This window comes from Oculina patagonica, chromosome 4, assembly GCF_052425735.1.
Source record: "Oculina patagonica isolate OP01 chromosome 4, crgOcupat, whole genome shotgun sequence".
NCBI lineage: Eukaryota > Metazoa > Cnidaria > Anthozoa > Scleractinia > Oculinidae > Oculina > Oculina patagonica.
In genome coordinates, this window is record NC_135761.1 from 1,303,357 (window position 1) to 1,320,126 (window position 16,770).

Genomic DNA, 16,770 nt, shown 5'->3' on the forward strand with positions numbered 1-16,770 from the left:
TACAAAATTTGGCATGCCTTATCACAGTTTGCGACAGCTGACCACATTTGGGTCATTACAGATTTTAATAACGTGTTTATAGTCTAATACTGCTTGCGATAATATAATTGCGTTGTTACAACATGCACGGAGTATTATTACAATTTATTACAAGTAGTATTATTATTACAAGTATTATTAAAATTTACGACAGCTAAAAGCGCGAAGCTTGCGGGCCGAGGTTTTTATGAACGTACGATAAATACGACAAAGAGGAGGGACTGATTGTACATACATACATACTTAATTGATGCCCCCTAAATGGTTTGTTTAGCTTAAATCAATTACAAATACAAATTTTAATGTAAATGAATTAAGAATATAAGTTGGGAAAAATATCAACCTATTGTGGTAGCCTGCGCAACCAGACGCATTATCATTTAGATAAATGGCTAGCCGGTCAGAAAATTACTTATCAACATCGACCTGTCCAGTCTTGCGTTTCATATTCAAATTTTGGTTTGCAATTAGACGAGAAGTCACAATATAACAATGTAACAATAGATTTCCAATCATCTCGTGGCTGCTGTGGTACAAATACGGACAGTTGCAAAACATTGTTAAAGAGTCAAAACAGTTGTCAAGCACTGGATATAGTGACAGGCTACATCATAAATTATCACAACAGGGCTGCGAAAAAGGATTTGAAAATCGTGCGGAGAGGTTGGCAGTCATCTTTAGTCTTCGTTTCACTACGCAACTCAAACCACCACTACTGCTTCAACTATAAACACACCAAAGAAGAGATTTTCGCGATGAGCCATTACAGAAACGAAAGCGGAAATCTGTCAAATTGGCATTCATGGTCAAACGTTTCCCTCGAAGGCACTTCGCCTTCCCTTTTTGAAATAACGGGCAGCAGTAATACCGAGGACTCACTACCAGTGGAGATAGTAAAACTAGCAATGTATGCCACGTGCGCCTTGTTTGGCATCATTGGTAATGCTCTAGTGATCGCTGTCTTAATAAGACTTAGAGGAAAGAAAACTCGTGCGACTGATTTCTATCTGATAAACTTGGCAATAGCTGATTTGGGCAGTTTGCTGTTGGTATTTCCAATGGGTGCTACTAGAGAGAGAGTTCCTCTGAACTGGCCGTTTGGAGAGTTCGTTTGCCTTTATGTTCAGCCTTTTACTGAGGTATTCCTAGGCGCGTCTATATGGTGTATTGCAATAACTGCTATAGATCGATATCTGAAAATAGCAAAATTACATGTGAAACAACAGGCTTCGTTAAAGAGAGCTGGGATTGTTGCCGCTTGTACTTGGCTGGTGTCTTTTTTAGTATTTTCTCTTCCACTGTATTTTGTTCTTGGTTATCGCAAGTTGCCCGGTGGGGGAATATATTGTGGTCCGGAGTGGCCTTCGTGGGATTACGATTTTGTGCTACCGCGAGTTTACGTCGCTTTAATTGTTGTGCTTTCGTACATACTTCCTCTTTCTGTTATATCTTGGACGTTTCTCGCAGTATCAAAAAAACTGAGTGAGAGTAGCAAATTTATTACGACCATGAACCATGAAAAGGGAAGCAAAACAGCGAGTCTTACCCATAACCGCCCTTTCGCACGCCGGAAGCACGCCATTCGTCTTATGCAGAACAGACGAGCCAAGAGAATTTTAACACCAGTTGTTTTGGTGTTTGCGTTTTTCATGCTACCTCTTGCCCTTCTTCGTCTGTGTGCGGTATTTTGGCCGCCTATTGCCGTCCAAACATTTTACAACAACTTGTTCTATGTCGTCGTACTTTGTGCTATTATAAACTCCTCCGCTAACCCTGTGATATATTCGCTGGTAAGAAGAGACTTTCGCCGTCAATTAGCTAGGATAGTTTGCGGCAATAATAAACGTAAATCTCAGCCGTACTCGCTTAGTAAAGCATTTTCTTCTATCGAGTTAGGCCTCTATCGGTTTCCGCCCTCCCAAAGGAAAAACTGTGTTGGTTAGGAGGCAAGATTGCGTATATGCAAGACTGGCAGGAATTCTTTACCTTCGTCTTAAAATTCAGTTTATTTTAGTGCGTTTTTGTTATAAAAAAGTGTAACACCACAATCGACACTGTTTAACTCGAAATGTACCTTATCAGCCAATTTTGGGCGAATGAAATTGACAACAATATTGAAAAACTAGATGTACTAAACAAAACAGAAATTCAGAAACATTATTTCCGATCACCTGGAGGCGATGTTTGAAATTGAAATTGTGTGTTAAAACAAATTGCTTGACAAAGATGACATCCGATGTGACACAGGAAAAATAATTTCACGATTCTGCCCCAAGGGCTCGCTGGCTAAAGTGAAGGCGCCTCGGGTATTGATGGAGGGAAAGCAGGGGGGAGGGTGTATATAAACTAGTATATTGTTGTACTGTTGGTAATTCGTATTGTTAAGTAGCGCGAAGTTGTAATGTATTGTTTCTTTTTCTATTTTTTCGTCTGTTTTGTACTGCAATAAAAAACTCTGTTGTTTTTTTTTTCAGTATGACGCCATGCCCTGGAGACGCCCCCCCCCCCCCCCTCTACCCCATCCCCCCGGCCACTCCTATTGCTAGCAGAGAAAGTGTAATATTCCTTTCTTTTTATTTCCATCAGTCCAAAAATGTGCGAACAGACTGCGAGTTGAGTTTGTATAAATTGTATTGTCATTGCTAATGAGTGCGCCGGAAATTTAATAGTAAGTTTCTAAAACAAAACGATATTGCTTTATTCTTTCCAAAGTGTAATATAACGAATTAACTGAGTGGTACAGTGCAACCCCGATATAACGATCCTCGATATAATTATATATAACAATATCCCCGGTATAACGATGAATATGCCATGTCCCGGCAAAAGTTAAAGTAAAATGTATGGGACAGAACCCCGACATAACGATCTTCGATATAACAATATTCCCGATATAACGATGAGAATCTAGCGGACCGAGCGTAAAATCTTCCCCGATATAACGATATTACTGTCAGTACACAATTAAAATTAAATAAAAATTGAACAGTAATCGAGTACAGTAATCTGCAATGTTTCTGTCAACAGCTTTCAGTTTACGATTCCTCTTTATCCTCCTTCTCATTTAATATTTCTCTCATGATTTAGTAACTTTGACTCCTTCTTGTGACCAAACGTATACGTCGCCGGGATTTCAAGGCCAATGCATTTGTTCCTGCGTTTTCCTGTAACTTTAATTATTTGATACTCATTACAAATTTAATTAAATAATATGCTGTAAAAAGGTACATTTTAATTTTACCCCGATATAACGATATTTTCGGCTATTTTGCGGCCATATCGTTATATCGGGAGTCTCGATATAACGATACCTCGATATAACGATATAATTTCACTGCTCCCTTGGCATATCGTTAAATCGGGGTTGCACTGTACATGGTTTTGTCTTAATGAAAATAAATTTACTTTCAACAAAGTCTAATAGCAGGCATGATGTGTCGAAATTCTCAAAAGTGCACGAACCCTCAAACTTGTAACTTTTCATTTTAGCAAAAATAAAGTATTTTACAGTCCAAACCAAATCCCATCAATAACACTTTATCTGAACAACACTGTCCTTTTATGCTTTATTATATAATGACTTATTATAAAATACTTACAACACTTACTATTCCGACTTATTTAGCATTTTACAACAACTTGTTCTTTGTCGTCGTACTTTGTGCTATTATAAACTCCTCTGCTAACCGTGTGATATATTCGCTGGTATTAAAGGAGAGACTTTTGCCGTCAATTGGTTAGGATAGTTTGCAGCAATAGTAAACCTCCTAAATGCCGGCGGTACTCGCTTAGTGAAGCGTTTTTTTGCTATCGAGTTAAGCCTGGTTTTCACTAGCGACGCAAGCACAAGCGCAAGAAAAACAGCTCTTGTTTCACCGTGAAAACGGCTTCAACTCAAGCAAAAGCACAAGCCCTCCCAAAGGGAAAACTGTGTTGGTTAAGTGGCAAGATTGCGTATGTGCAAGACTGGCAGGAATTTTTTATCTTCATTTCAGTTTATTTTAGTGCGTTTTTATTAAAAGTATAACGCCAGAATCGACACTGTTTAGCTCTGAAAAGAACCTTACGGCAGCCAATTTTGAGCGAGTGAAATTTACCACATTACTGAAAAACTACACGTACTAAACAAAACAGAAATTTATAAACATTATTTCCGAGCGTCAGCTCGAGGCGATGTTTGAAATTGAAAGTGTTGAAATAAATTGCTTGACAAAATGACGTTCGATGGAACAGATGCATAATTCTTTACCAGTATGACGTCATGCACTAGAGACGCCCCCTTCCCCCTCCTTAATCACTCTTGTTGCTAGTGGAGAAGTGCAACATTTTTTTTTAATTTCTTGCAATAAGTCCGAAACATCTGCGAGCGGGCTGCGCTTTGAGTTACAAATTGTAGTGTCATCGCCAATTGCAATGTCTGCGCCGGAAATTTGATGTGGTTGTTAGGCCATCCCAATAAAATGTTTCGTTTCCCATCGCCCGACCGACCCATTTTTTTCGAAATGTAAAAAAAAATCCAGATTCACTAGTCAAAGAGGCAAGTACTTTAATTTAAAATCACACGATCTTATTTTATTAACAACAATTGGTATGATATGGTATGATAAAAATTACTATATCACCAAGAGTAATATGGTGGAATATTGTTTTGTCCCATTAGAAATAAAGTAAGTTTCAACGAACCCCCGATAGCATAAAATTTTATGTACTCGTGATATCTCGAAATATCCCAAAATTGCAAAAGTCCTTAGGTTTCAAAGTCATTTACATTCCAAACTAAAACGCATTAAATTTATAGATGTCAGACATTTCTTTCCACAAAAAAGCTTTTTAACTCCATACTACTCATTAGTGTATCTTTTTTTGCTAAGGTAATATAGTATGGACAAACTGTCGACCCTTGAAAGTACCTGAACGTAACAGTCCAATTAAATTAGAGAGGGTGCAAAAAAGGGCCCTACGTATCCTTTTTCCCGAGACAAGTTATGAAGGCGCCATAGGTTTAGCGAACACAACCATCATAGACATCAGACGAGCCGATCTGTGTATGAAAGCGTGGGATTTTTTTTAAGATAAACACACTTTATTGATACACTTAAAAACACGTACATTACTTACACTTACATACACTATTGGAAATTTTACAATGTTATTTAACTTTTCTTTTACATGATTAAAAAAAACACACGACAACTTGATAAACAAACAAAAAAGCGTGGGATGGTATTAGCGAACCTGGTTCGCGGTTGCATCCCCCCGCAGCGCGCAGAATGCCATTCCTACAATCTGCGCAATAACAACAAAGTTTTACTAATTAAATGCCGGACTAAAAGGTTCAAAAAGTCATTTTTCCCGGCCATGGCGCACACGTGTAAATAATTAGTTTCATGCAAATAATGTACGATGTAAATAGTTTAATTAATTTTGTAATTCCCAGTCCCTAAATATTTTGCAATATTGTAAATTTCAGCCTTTTTTTGTAAATTTCATTGTATTTCGCCATTACGGCGCTATTATGACTTGTAATAATTAACAATTAGACTACGAGCCCGAGTTTTCTATGAGTAAATAGTCAACGAGGCGCAGCCGAGTTGACTATCGCTCATAGAAAATGAGGGCGAGTAGTCTAATTGTTAATTATTACAAGTCAGATTCGCGGATTTCCAATAGAACACAGCTTAGGTTCTACTAAACAAAAGTAGACTTCAGTGTTCTTCAAAAAGAAATGATTCGTATACTGTAATATCTTTGTCAGAGGAGTTAGGACTCACTCTCTGTTTGAAACCCTGCGCATCTTCCAATGTCATAAAATTATTATTTTTTGTTTAGAAAATTCTATATTCATGATCAAATTAACAAAAAAAATCTACTTCCGATGTATCTGACGGCTGTTCCGAAAACGCGGAGTGCGGAGTGCGGAGTCCGAAAATGCGGAGTGCGGAGTGCGGAGTGCGGAGTCCGAAAATGCGGAGTCTGTAAAAAAATTAAAATAAAAAATAAAATAAAAATAAAATTAAAAAAGTGTGATAAAAAAATTAAAATAAAATGAAAAATATATAAATATTAAACTAAATATTAAAAAAATAATACACATTTTTGCACAGCTTCGCCCGAAGCAGTGAAGCGGATCGTTCAGACCGCGGCCATTTCTTTCTTCAAAAATGACTGCAGTTCACGTTTCACACACGAGAATGAAAGCGTTTTTTGTGTAAACAACGAACCGAGACAGTGTACATCTAACCCGTATCAAAATATACAATGTTACTTTTCAGCAACAGATGTGTCATTTGTAGTGAAAAGCAAAAGCTATTGCAAGCTTGACATAACCATTACCAGTTATCACGATTGTCCTTGACACAGACGTGTTTCCATGACACCTGAAATAAACGGTTCCCAGGTTCCGAGTTCCCAGCGAAAAGAACTTACAATCAAAAGAATTAGTATTCTTGCACTGAAAACATGATTTCAACCAAAAATGACATGTCCACAGATGGATGTAGATATCCACGGCACAAAGGCGGTTAAATGACTTTTGGGGAAATTTTTATTTATTTATTTTTTGCTTTTTTATTAAGTGCTGCGGAGTAGCGTATCGTTGTTGTACATTTTTCTTTAATTTGAACTTCGTCTAGCATAAAAGGCGGAGTTGAAAAGTGCCACGTTGTTGGTGGTTCTTTTAGAGAGTTTACTGTGTATTCGTGGAAAGCCAGGCGAAGCAACATGGCTTTAGGCTCTTTGGTAAAAAAGAAACTAAAGTTATTTGAAGTTTACGAGTAGTGATTCCAAAAAATTGGAAATACTGTTTGTTAATATTTCGTGAAACGTGAACTGCAGTCATTTTTGAAGAAAGAAATGGCCGCGGTCTGAACGATCCGCTTCACTGCTTCGGGCGAAGCTGTGCAAAAATGTGTATTATTTTTTTAATATTTAGTTTAATATTTATATATTTTTCATTTTATTTTAATTTTTTTATCACACTTTTTTAATTTTATTTTTATTTTATTTTTTATTTTAATTTTTTTACAGACTCCGCATTTTCGGACTCCGCACTCCGCACTCCGCGTTTTCGGAACAGCCGTATCTGACCATCTTTTTATTACCAACACTCAAATCCACTTCCATAATACATATCTTCGTGTTCCTTTCAAGAATTTAGGTGTTGAGGCAAAGTTAGACTGCGAACAGTCTCTTTCTTAATTTCCTAGCGTGCAACAAGAAAGCGCGATGGTGCTAGTAGCAAGCGGCGAAGTGGCGAGCCGTGAGAAGCGCAGGTGCGGATAAAAGAAAAAATTACGGCAGCGGGAGAACCGTGTCTTGACATTATGAACTTACAACGCGGCTTTTAGGTTAGTCCATCGATGAATGCAATATCCTATAAGGGAAAGAAACTTTGCAACAGCCTGAGCTCTGAAATGAAACGTAAACCAAGTTTCCAGTCTTTTAAAGATAGCAAGCACAAATATTTTTCCTTCTTTTAATTTCTTTTTTTTTTTTTACTGCACAGTTCTTTATCACAATATTTGATGTCTGTTATTGATTTAACTTCCAAGTTTTGTTTTTAACTGTAGTTATAAGTCGAAATAAGAAGACGAGCCAGAAGCCAAACAGTACAATCTTGCATTTCTCGTGAAAGAATTGTTCCCTTTAGCTACAGTGTTACAGTGACTGCATGGTTCGTTCTCTGCGCTCGACTTGTTATTAACCCCTCAAATTACCATCGCGTTCCTTGTTCCTCTCGGAGTTCCGTCTCACCAATATGCCGGTTAATTGCTTCCATCGCCCTTCCCCCCCCCCCCCCCCACTCCCGCATCCCGCAAATATATAAATCTTATGACCTCGGCCCAGGTTATCACGCTAAATAATTCAAAGTGAGCAACAGTTAACTCCCGCCTTGCGGACACCTTGCTATTACGGACACGCCGTTATTACGGACAGAAGGTGAAGTCCCAGCGAATAAGAATTAGCGGATGAAAATAACTTGCGCTGCTACGAACTTCTTCTTCTACAGACACAGTGGTAACGAAGGTGTCCGTTATAGTGGGAGTTGATTTAAAACTCCAAATATTTCGGTTTCGACATCGCCGAAACATTGCGAACTAAACTTAATCAAACTTACTAACCATCGTAATAATAAAAACAAAAACAAAAACTGAATACTTTATTAAATTGTCGATCTATAGCTTGGTTCCGTTCCTTGTTTCCCTCTCCTCCGTCGCTTTTTTTAAGACTTCTTTTTTTTTTTTTTTTTTTTTTTTTTTTTTTTTTTTTTTTTTTTTTTTTTTTTTTTTTTTTTTTTTTTTTTTTTTTTTTTTTTTTAAAACCCAGATCTGTAGGTGAAGGGAAAAGTCCCTCCTACTGAGAACTACTAATTGTGGACACTGTTCCGCAGTGTAATGTTCACAGATAAAGTCAGAGTATTCTACAAAATTCTTAAAGTTGATACTGATGCATCAGTTCGAAAGAGGCGACGATTTTTTCGTACTTTAACAATGCCGTGATGTGGTTTCAGTAGTAAAAACAATAATCATGCAACAAGTTCCTAGCGGGATATTTTGGTTTCTTTGTTTGCGAGAAGGTTCGTTCTTGACTAATGCATTTTCATGTAGAGAGAGTAGTTTTAACTTTTGTCATTCGCAGCGAGATTTCAGTCGTTAGCAGCGTCCACGTCTTCACGGCTTTTATTTTAAGTTCAATACAATCGCGGGATTTAAAAGCAAGCAAAATGAGCAGCAGTACTCTGTTAGACGTTCTTGGACATGTGCTGTTCAGTTTTACCCGAAGTGTGACTGATCATTACAACCCAGAAGAACCTGAGTACACGGCGGAGTCTTTTGGATACTGTCCTCTGGAAAGCACAGGTCGGGAATGGTATTATCAACCTGTTGACGAGCTTATTTACCAAGAATACAGCGACAGAGAAGTCACTAACACATGTTATCTAGCAATGAGCAGTCTTGATGTCCAGGTGATAAATGCGTGCTCAACTGACGAGAACGAAACAACAGCGAATCAAGAGCAAGTCGATAGAGGAACGGCTTGGAAGCGGCTTCGACCCTCCGTTTGCCGCACAGTTTGGCAATCAATGTACATTGGAGCGTTGATTTCACTACTAGCCGCTATCATTACAGGTGCAGTGCATATGCTTATCTCTTATCTCTGTTATAAAACTGTCAACCTCTGTGAATTTTACTCGCCGAGGAAATTAATTCCGGTGCCCGTGCAGTGGATGAGAACATGTTCGACTGTGATAGCTTACATTTTTCTCTACAACTGGTTCTTTTCAAACGCACTGCTCCTTTTTCGCCTTTACCAGTTAAAAGGACTGAAAAGGAAACTGATTCTGGCCTACTGTATTGCGTACAGTTTGGATGCTATATATCGTGTCAGTCTTCAGGCTTTTGGGATATCTTTCTCCAAGCTTTCCGTGTTAGAAAAGATTCCAATAAACGTTGTGTTTGTTACTTGTTTCGGTTTTCAAGTCCATCTTTTAGCAAGTCGATTCTGTACACGGTTGAAACGGAAGATTTCATTGTTCCTCCAGTTGGCAGCGCCATTTTTTCTAGTTGCTATTCTGGGTCTTTTCTTTACTCATTTTATCTACCCAGAATATATCAAACGAGACAAAGAAGGCAAGCTCTTAATTGCTGTGTTTGCGCCTCTAACTGGAGTTTTACTTAAACCGGTTTCGCGAATTTGCGCTCAGAGGTTATGGAACATTTCCCACCCAGGATATTCGTATGTTTTATTAGCGCCATTGTATTATGGAGCAGCCGTTGCCTTTCGAGTTTTACAAGCGGATCTTGGCAGTTTGCAGTCGATCGCTATTCTTGGAATAATTCACGGCGCCGCAGAAGTCATAGAACGCAGCACCATGGTAGTGATTGATCACATTTGTCAGGTGCTTTGGAAAAGAAAATCAGCTCCTTGGGGAAGTTTTCGTACTCCTCGCCGGGAGAGACTAATGGCTGACATCGCTATCATGAGCATGTTGTCTGAATCTGCTGCTATCGTTGCTGTTAACGGTGTTATATTCTTATATCAGTGGATTTACATCGAGCACAGCTCATTGTTAGAGTTGGTGCAGTCTTTTGCTGTTCATACTTCAGTTCCGCTGGTGATTGAGTGGTTTTTCAACAGCATGTCTGTGGCGATCGAGACTCGCTATCAGAATATGCCTGTCATGGCCGTTTGGCGGCGACGGTGGAAGAGGCACACCCTAGTCGCCATTGTGAACACTGTGCCATTAGCACTATTTCTAAGCAACAACCTTTTAGCGGTTGTGCATGAGCTCTTCAATGAAGGCAACTTTAAACAACAACCATGTAAAATGCCTTTTTAATACGTATGATGATATGACGAAATAAGCCCGGGGGGGGGGGGGTACTCCCTATAATGGCCTATACGGGGAGGCTCCGCCCAAAAGGGGTACCTTTTTCAGGCTTCAGGTATATAAAAGGGTAGGGATTTCACAAGTTTAGGTATACGAAAGGGTATGGAAATCAGTCATTTAGGTTTTTCAAAGGGCCTTTGATTGAAATATTCCGAACAGATGCAATTTATGGCTGTATTATTTCAATTTATTAGGCGATGCATGAAACTGACAAGAAAACGACATGTTTTAAGTTTATACCATGTCTTTCAGGTATATGAAAGAGGTACCTTTTTTCATTAAAAAGTATACAAAAGGGGTGCAATTTCTGTCAAAATGGTATATAAAAGGGTAAGGGGTAAGACCTCGAGGCGGATCGAGCTTTTTTGGGTACCCCCCCGGGGGGGGGGGAATAAGCAAGAGGCGAATAGTCAAAGAGGCGCAGCAGAGTTGATCATCGCTCATAGGAGACGAGGGCGAGTAGTCTAATTCAGTTAGTAGAGACTCCAAATGATTACAGTCCAAAACCTACAACTAAATGTATTTTCAAGTCAAGCATCACGTCTAACTTTTCCCTTTAAAGGAAAGGGTGCGCGATCGCGTTCTATCAGTGAAAAGAAAACAGTGGAGAGCCAATCAGATTCGTGGATTCCCAATAGAACACGTTGAGTAGCTACTGAAAAGGCGTTATTTGTTCCGATTATAAAATAATCGATCCTGTGTGCCATTCTTCGCGGAAAACTAGCTACACAATGATTATAATACCGAGAAATAGTTACCAGATCGGACAAGAAAGGTCCCCGCGTAGGTTTATCTTCTTTTCATCAAAGACATGTCTGTCTCAGATGATTGGATATCAAGGACTTGAGCCAAACTACAGATCAACGCGACACCGACATCCGTATTTTGTATAATAAGAAGGAAAGTAAGCAACCTATACAGAAAAATATGACTTGTTAACTGACTAAAGTGAAGCTTTCATTTTTTAAATGCTTTGATTTCATTTCGTTGTAGAAAGAAAAACACTGATTTATTTCTCTTATTTGAGAATTTATTAGTTGTGTGCACAGTATATAAATTATATATTAAACACCTTCGTAAGATTATTTTTTTTTAGTCTATGCTGTAAGATCTGTGTTGTGGAAAGGAACGATAGCTTCGATTCGAAAGTAAGGCGTCCCCAGGGCGACTAAAACCGAAACTCACAAGCTCGAAGCCTGTAACTTGCGAGGTCCGAACCAGTTTGGTAAAGCCTTTCGACACGCGAGGTCTGAACCAGTTTGGTAAAGGCTTTCGAAACGCGAGGTCCGAACCAGTTTGGTAAAGCCTTTCTACATGCGAGGTCATAACAAAACTAGCCACCCAAAACATGTGTTAAGTATTAAAAGAAATAGAGAATTGTGGCCGTTGCATGGGTTCTCATTTAGAATTTTCCGCAATAAACTTTCATACCCAGAGACGCCCTTATTCTTAAATCAGGAGATTTCATGCAAAACTAAAGCAATGCATGAAGCACTATGGAATGAACAAAACCGAAAAAAGTACCTCTGCAGTAGAGTGCGGTGCAGTAAAATATCTCTTTCTGACCCTCCCCAGTGATATGGTCTATTGTAACATGATCACGTGATGAAAAAATGATTAGTTTCCCCCGGGGGGGGGGGGGTTTTTTTTTTTTTTTTTTTTTTTGTTTTTTTTTTTTTTTTTTTTTTTTTTTTTTTTTTTTTTTTTTTTTTTTTTTTAAAAAAAAAAAAAAATTTTTTTTTTTTTTGTTTTTTTTTTTGGTTTTTTTTTTTTTGGCCCCCCCAGAATTTCAAGCTTCACTGGTGTGATATGCTTTGTTTCAAAAGACTGTTTATTCTTCTTGTGGCTGATTTGTACTGGAAGGTGCAAGATCAATTATACATGTTCCATGAGAGGAATGGTTATTTATGTTCAAACCTTCCACAGCAGAGAAGAAAGACGTAAAATAAATTAGAACATATGACTGTCTCACAATACTTGTACTGGGGGTGCAGGGCAAACATTTCTGTCCGTTTTCCCTTTCTCTTGTATTTTGAACTTTACTCTACAGGCTATTCAAAATGTGGCATGATTGTTAAAAAACAAACAGCAATACAAATCTACTACTTAGTAAAAGAGATAACGTTTGTGTATATCTGAAATAATTCAAGTGAACTCTGGATAAAGGATTTGAACCTGAACTGAGCTCACTACAGCTGAACACAGCTGCTTTCGAAAGTTCGTTCACAGTTGCAAATTCATCGCTTTTATTACTCGTACAACTATTTTATGGTTTTGTTAATCTTCATCCTCTTCCTCATCAAATGACAGAAGACTCTTATTCTTGACACTTTTCATAGTGCTGGCAGGTTTGGATTTCTTTTTGTCTGCTTTAGATTTTAAGTCCTTTTCACTGTCACTTGATTTCCTTTTGGTTGGCTTTTTAAATACAATTTTACCACCATCTTCAGTGCTATCTTTTCTCTCAGCATCTTTTTTCTTTTCTTCTGTTAGACACAAAAATAAACATAATTTTCCTCACTTTCTGATTTACCCGTAAATTATGCAACTATTCAACCTTTAAGACCAGAAAGTAATTTCATTTCTCAAATGAAGCGAATGTATATGTAATCAATAAAAAACACAACTGTGAACTTAAGGGCTTTTTGGCCGATACTTGGTGAGGGGCAAAGTCCTGAATCAACTATCAAATTGGATAGAAACTTAGGGCAAGCAGTCTAATTGTTTAGCATAACCCACTGACTAATCTATTTCATAAATCGAAAATAAATCAAAAAATAAATTAGGATTTGCAGTGGCATTTTCAAGGAGTGGCTCTTCATCCACTGATCCCCATTGAATCTGAATTTAGCAGTGTTGGTTTTTGGGGTAGGGATGTTATAGGAAAGGCCGAGATAGATAACACGAATGTTTAAGAGGGACACGGGATAGGGGAAGAAGGAAAAAAGGTGGGGGGGTGGGGGGGGAGGGGGGGGAAAAAAAAAAAAGGGGGAGAGGGAAAAAGGATTTTGGGGAGGGAGGAAAACCAGAGAACCCAGAGAAAAACCCTCAGATCAAGGACAAGAACCAACAACAAACTCAACCCACATACGATGCCGGGTCTGGGAATCGAGCATGGGCCACACTGGTGGTAGGTGAGCGCTCTCACCCACTGCTCCCTCGCTGCCAGCTCTATATGACTTCTATTACACACAGACATGTGTGGTTTAAAATATTTTTTTTTTTTTTTTTTTTGTTTTTTTTTGAAAAAAAATTTTTTTCTTCAGGGGCTTTTTTTTTTTTTATGCGATGCCTACCGTGGAAAACATGCAATCTGATTGGCTTAACAAAGGCATCTACTATCAATCAATAGTACTATAGGCTCTCAGTGTGTGTAGCATTGTGGTCAGCATTGAGGCTGAAAAGTGTTGTAAAAAATAAATAATTAAAATCAGTTTTAGCAATATTTTCGGTGCAGTGTATAGACTCGATTTTTCAAAACATCATTCGACCATTGATCATTTGCCCAAGGTAATCAAGAAAGTGGTGATAAACAAATTTTATGCCCACACAAATTTGGTCAAACTTAACTTTTAAATATGGCAAAGGCTTTTTTTAAAAAAATGGGGAGACACAAACTTCAATTTCAAGCCTGTAAAGTTTGTCAAGCAGATGAAACTGACATGGTTTACAGATCTTTACAGAAAATTAACTTCATGCAAAGCCGAGACACCTAGACAACAGTCATGACACATGTTTATGGCTCGCTGAGCATTTATAAAATTATTGTACCCTCTTTAGTTATGGTGTTTGATTGCAATGGTTTAGCAAAGCAAAGCCATTTCTGACAACTTAACTGCATAAGGGTTCAAATTATCTGTTCCAGTTAAAAATACTGTAAAAAGACGTGTGGATGCGGAATCAAATTTATGTTGATGGGCAAATGATGTTTTAAAGAACCCGGGTCTACGCACTGCACTGAACACAGCTGTAAAAGAACAGCCACTGGGTTATGCTAAAACAATTACATGTGCACTGTAGACTGCTTGTTCTTGGTTTCAATTGACTTTGACTGTAGTTGGCTTGGGTCTTCATATCCGCAAAAACGAAAATCTTAATTTACCACCATGTTTCATGTTACATCAGCACCAGAACAGAAGCTGACATAACATCTCAGCTATTGTTCTGGTGCTGAGGTTGATGTTAGTTGCCTGTGTAGCCAAACAGATTGCGAGTTTGCCAATACTCAGCCACTACGTTGTGCTATAAACAGCTGATGCTGATAGTTGGCAAGGGTCCAAGGCCCGAAACAACTATCAAAGTGGATAGAAACGTTGAGCTCGCAGTTAGCTTGTCTAGCATAACCCAGTGGCTGATTTACTAAACATCAAAAATCGATGAAAACTGATTTATTGACTGTTTTTAGATACTGCTCGGCCATAATAACAATGTTATCCCCAGCCACAAACAGTGCTAAACTCGGGCTCCACGCCGCTCCAGCTGACCGCTCGATCCCGAGTCCAGTCCAACGAGGTAACTATAGATCTGATCACCATGCCTCTCGACTTTCAATACAGAGAATTTAAGTTTTTAACTTAAGACTTGAAGGATTATTTACATGTTAAAACTTACCTTCTATACTGGCATCTTCCTCAGCCTTTAGTTGTGTCATGAAGGCATCGGCCTCTGCTTCGCTAACATTTGATCCTAAAACTACCGTTGGTTGCTCGTCCTCATGCTCTTTGTCATCTAGTTTAGACGAGTCAGACTCTTCAAATTTCGTTTCAACTGTATCTGGCTCTTGATACCCAACCTTTTCCTTGAATTTTTCAATAAAAGAAGGCGTTTTAGGCTTCAAATAAGTAACATTTCTGCCCGCCATATTGAAAATAAACTTGTTACCAGGCCTTTTACACTGGATGTGTTTCCGCTGCCCGAAAAGACTGCGGTTAAAATATGTAGAGTGTGCGTGTAACTAATTAGCAATTCATTCAATTCAGTTTTGGTTGCTTTTGTCAGTTAATTTATATCTCATGAGGCATTTTGAGTGGTCGTACTAGAAAAAATAATCACGCGATTTCGAGTGCAATCCCGAAAGTATTCGCAAACCTTCTGATAATTTTGGAAATCTCCGGAAATATTCGGTCCAGTCCCTGAACTCTCTCTTCCGCGCGCCCTACATAGGGGCTGAACCCAGGCGCTAGTCCAGGGACTGGACTAGTGATGTTCAGGAGCCCTCGGAAATCTTTGGATGATCTTCATCCAAACGGTGGTTGATGGTCGTTGTTCACCGACAACAAAGGCTTTTTCAGAATAGCCTGGTTTGTTTGGGCCAAACAAAAAATTGTTGGCCGTGTGAACGAGCGGGGTTCTAGCATCTTTTTAAACTTCTCTTTATTGCAGAAGTGGTCAGAAGTTCCGGCATGTGAACTTCTGATGTGGTTTATTTGGTTCTGCATTGTATTTTAAATTTTATGCTTGAGTTACTAGTCTGATTATAGTACTTTTTTACGGTGTACGATGAGTATCATGCGTTAAAATCTTGAAAAAATACATAAAATCTTGAAAAGTTACATGAAATCTTGAAAAAATACATAAAATCTTGAAAAGTGACATGAAATCTTGAAAAACACGAAAAAATCTTGAAAACAAAGTGAAGAATTTTGAAAAACGCGAAAAAATCTTGAAAAACGCGAAAAAATCTTGAAAACGCGAAAAAAATCTTGAAAAACGCGAAAAATCTTGAAAAACACGAAAAATCTTGAAAACGCGAAAAAATCTTGAAAACGCAAAAAAATCTTGAAAAACGCGAAAAAATCTTGAAAAACGCGAAAAATCTTGAAAAACACGAAAAATCTTGAAAACGCGAAAAAATCTTGAAAACGCAAAAAAATCTTGAAAAACGCGAAAAAATCTTGAAAAACGCGAAAAATCTTGAAAAACGCGAGAAAACTTGAAAAACGCCAAACAATCTTGAAAATCACGCAAAAATCTTGATATAAACGCTGGAAGCTTGAAAATTATCATGAAAAGGTCAAATGAGATCTTGATCTCACGTGACACGACGTGCTTGTTGAATACATGTCTGTTAGGCCAAACACGACTCCCGTTGGCCGCTTAAAGTTAACCTTCAGTCTGTTTAATTATGGATTTTACGTTCTCTAGATCTCTAGAGCTGTTTCAGTAAAAATATTAATGCCATTTTGTTTGCTTGTTCTGTGGCATGTTTAGTTAAAAGTCGTTTATCAGTCCTTTAAAAGAATATTGTTGTCTCACTGTCTGGAACGTGTATCGGATCAGTAGACCTCTCGAACATAGCCTGCAGAACAGGCGGTTTATTTTGCGGGTCGAGGCGCGAAGTG

At 38.3% G+C, this 16,770-nt stretch overlaps 3 protein-coding genes across 3 annotated transcripts; 2 read left to right on the forward strand and 1 right to left on the reverse strand.

The window, feature by feature from the left end:
* The first annotated feature begins 510 nt into the window (after nt 1-510).
* Nucleotides 511-2,066, forward strand: LOC144649085 (galanin receptor type 1-like). Its single transcript, XM_078508551.1, has one exon. It carries the CDS (start codon nt 795-797, stop codon nt 1,980-1,982), a length of 1,188 nt encoding a protein of 395 aa, XP_078364677.1. The 5' UTR covers nt 511-794; the 3' UTR covers nt 1,983-2,066.
* A 6,353-nt stretch (nt 2,067-8,419) lies between these two features.
* LOC144649074 (uncharacterized) lies at nt 8,420-11,337 on the forward strand. The gene has a single exon (XM_078508543.1). The coding sequence runs from the start codon at nt 8,630-8,632 to the stop codon at nt 10,376-10,378; it is 1,749 nt and encodes a 582-aa protein (XP_078364669.1). The 5' UTR covers nt 8,420-8,629; the 3' UTR covers nt 10,379-11,337.
* Nucleotides 11,338-12,218: 881 nt separating this feature from the next.
* LOC144649099 (uncharacterized protein KIAA1143 homolog) lies at nt 12,219-15,298 on the reverse strand. The gene is made up of 2 exons (XM_078508565.1): nt 15,041-15,298; nt 12,219-12,915 (listed from the first exon to the last, which is right to left on the reverse strand). The coding sequence occupies exons 1-2, from the start codon at nt 15,288-15,290 to the stop codon at nt 12,707-12,709; spliced, it is 459 nt and encodes a 152-aa protein (XP_078364691.1). The 5' UTR covers nt 15,291-15,298; the 3' UTR covers nt 12,219-12,706.
* Nucleotides 15,299-16,770: the final 1,472 nt, after the last annotated feature.

Bases quoted from the DNA above. Each gene is read 5' to 3' on its own strand.
- LOC144649099 (XM_078508565.1), bottom strand. From the start codon at position 15,290: ATGGCGGGCAGAAATGTTACTTATTTGAAGCCTAAAACGCCTTCTTTT. The intron at 12,916-15,040 runs GTAAGTTTTAAC...TGTGTCTAACAG, and splicing joins GGAAGATGCCAGTATAGAAG to AAGAAAAGAAAAAAGATGCT.
- LOC144649074 (XM_078508543.1), top strand. From the start codon at position 8,630: ATGCATTTTCATGTAGAGAGAGTAGTTTTAACTTTTGTCATTCGCAGC.
- LOC144649085 (XM_078508551.1), top strand. From the start codon at position 795: ATGAGCCATTACAGAAACGAAAGCGGAAATCTGTCAAATTGGCATTCA.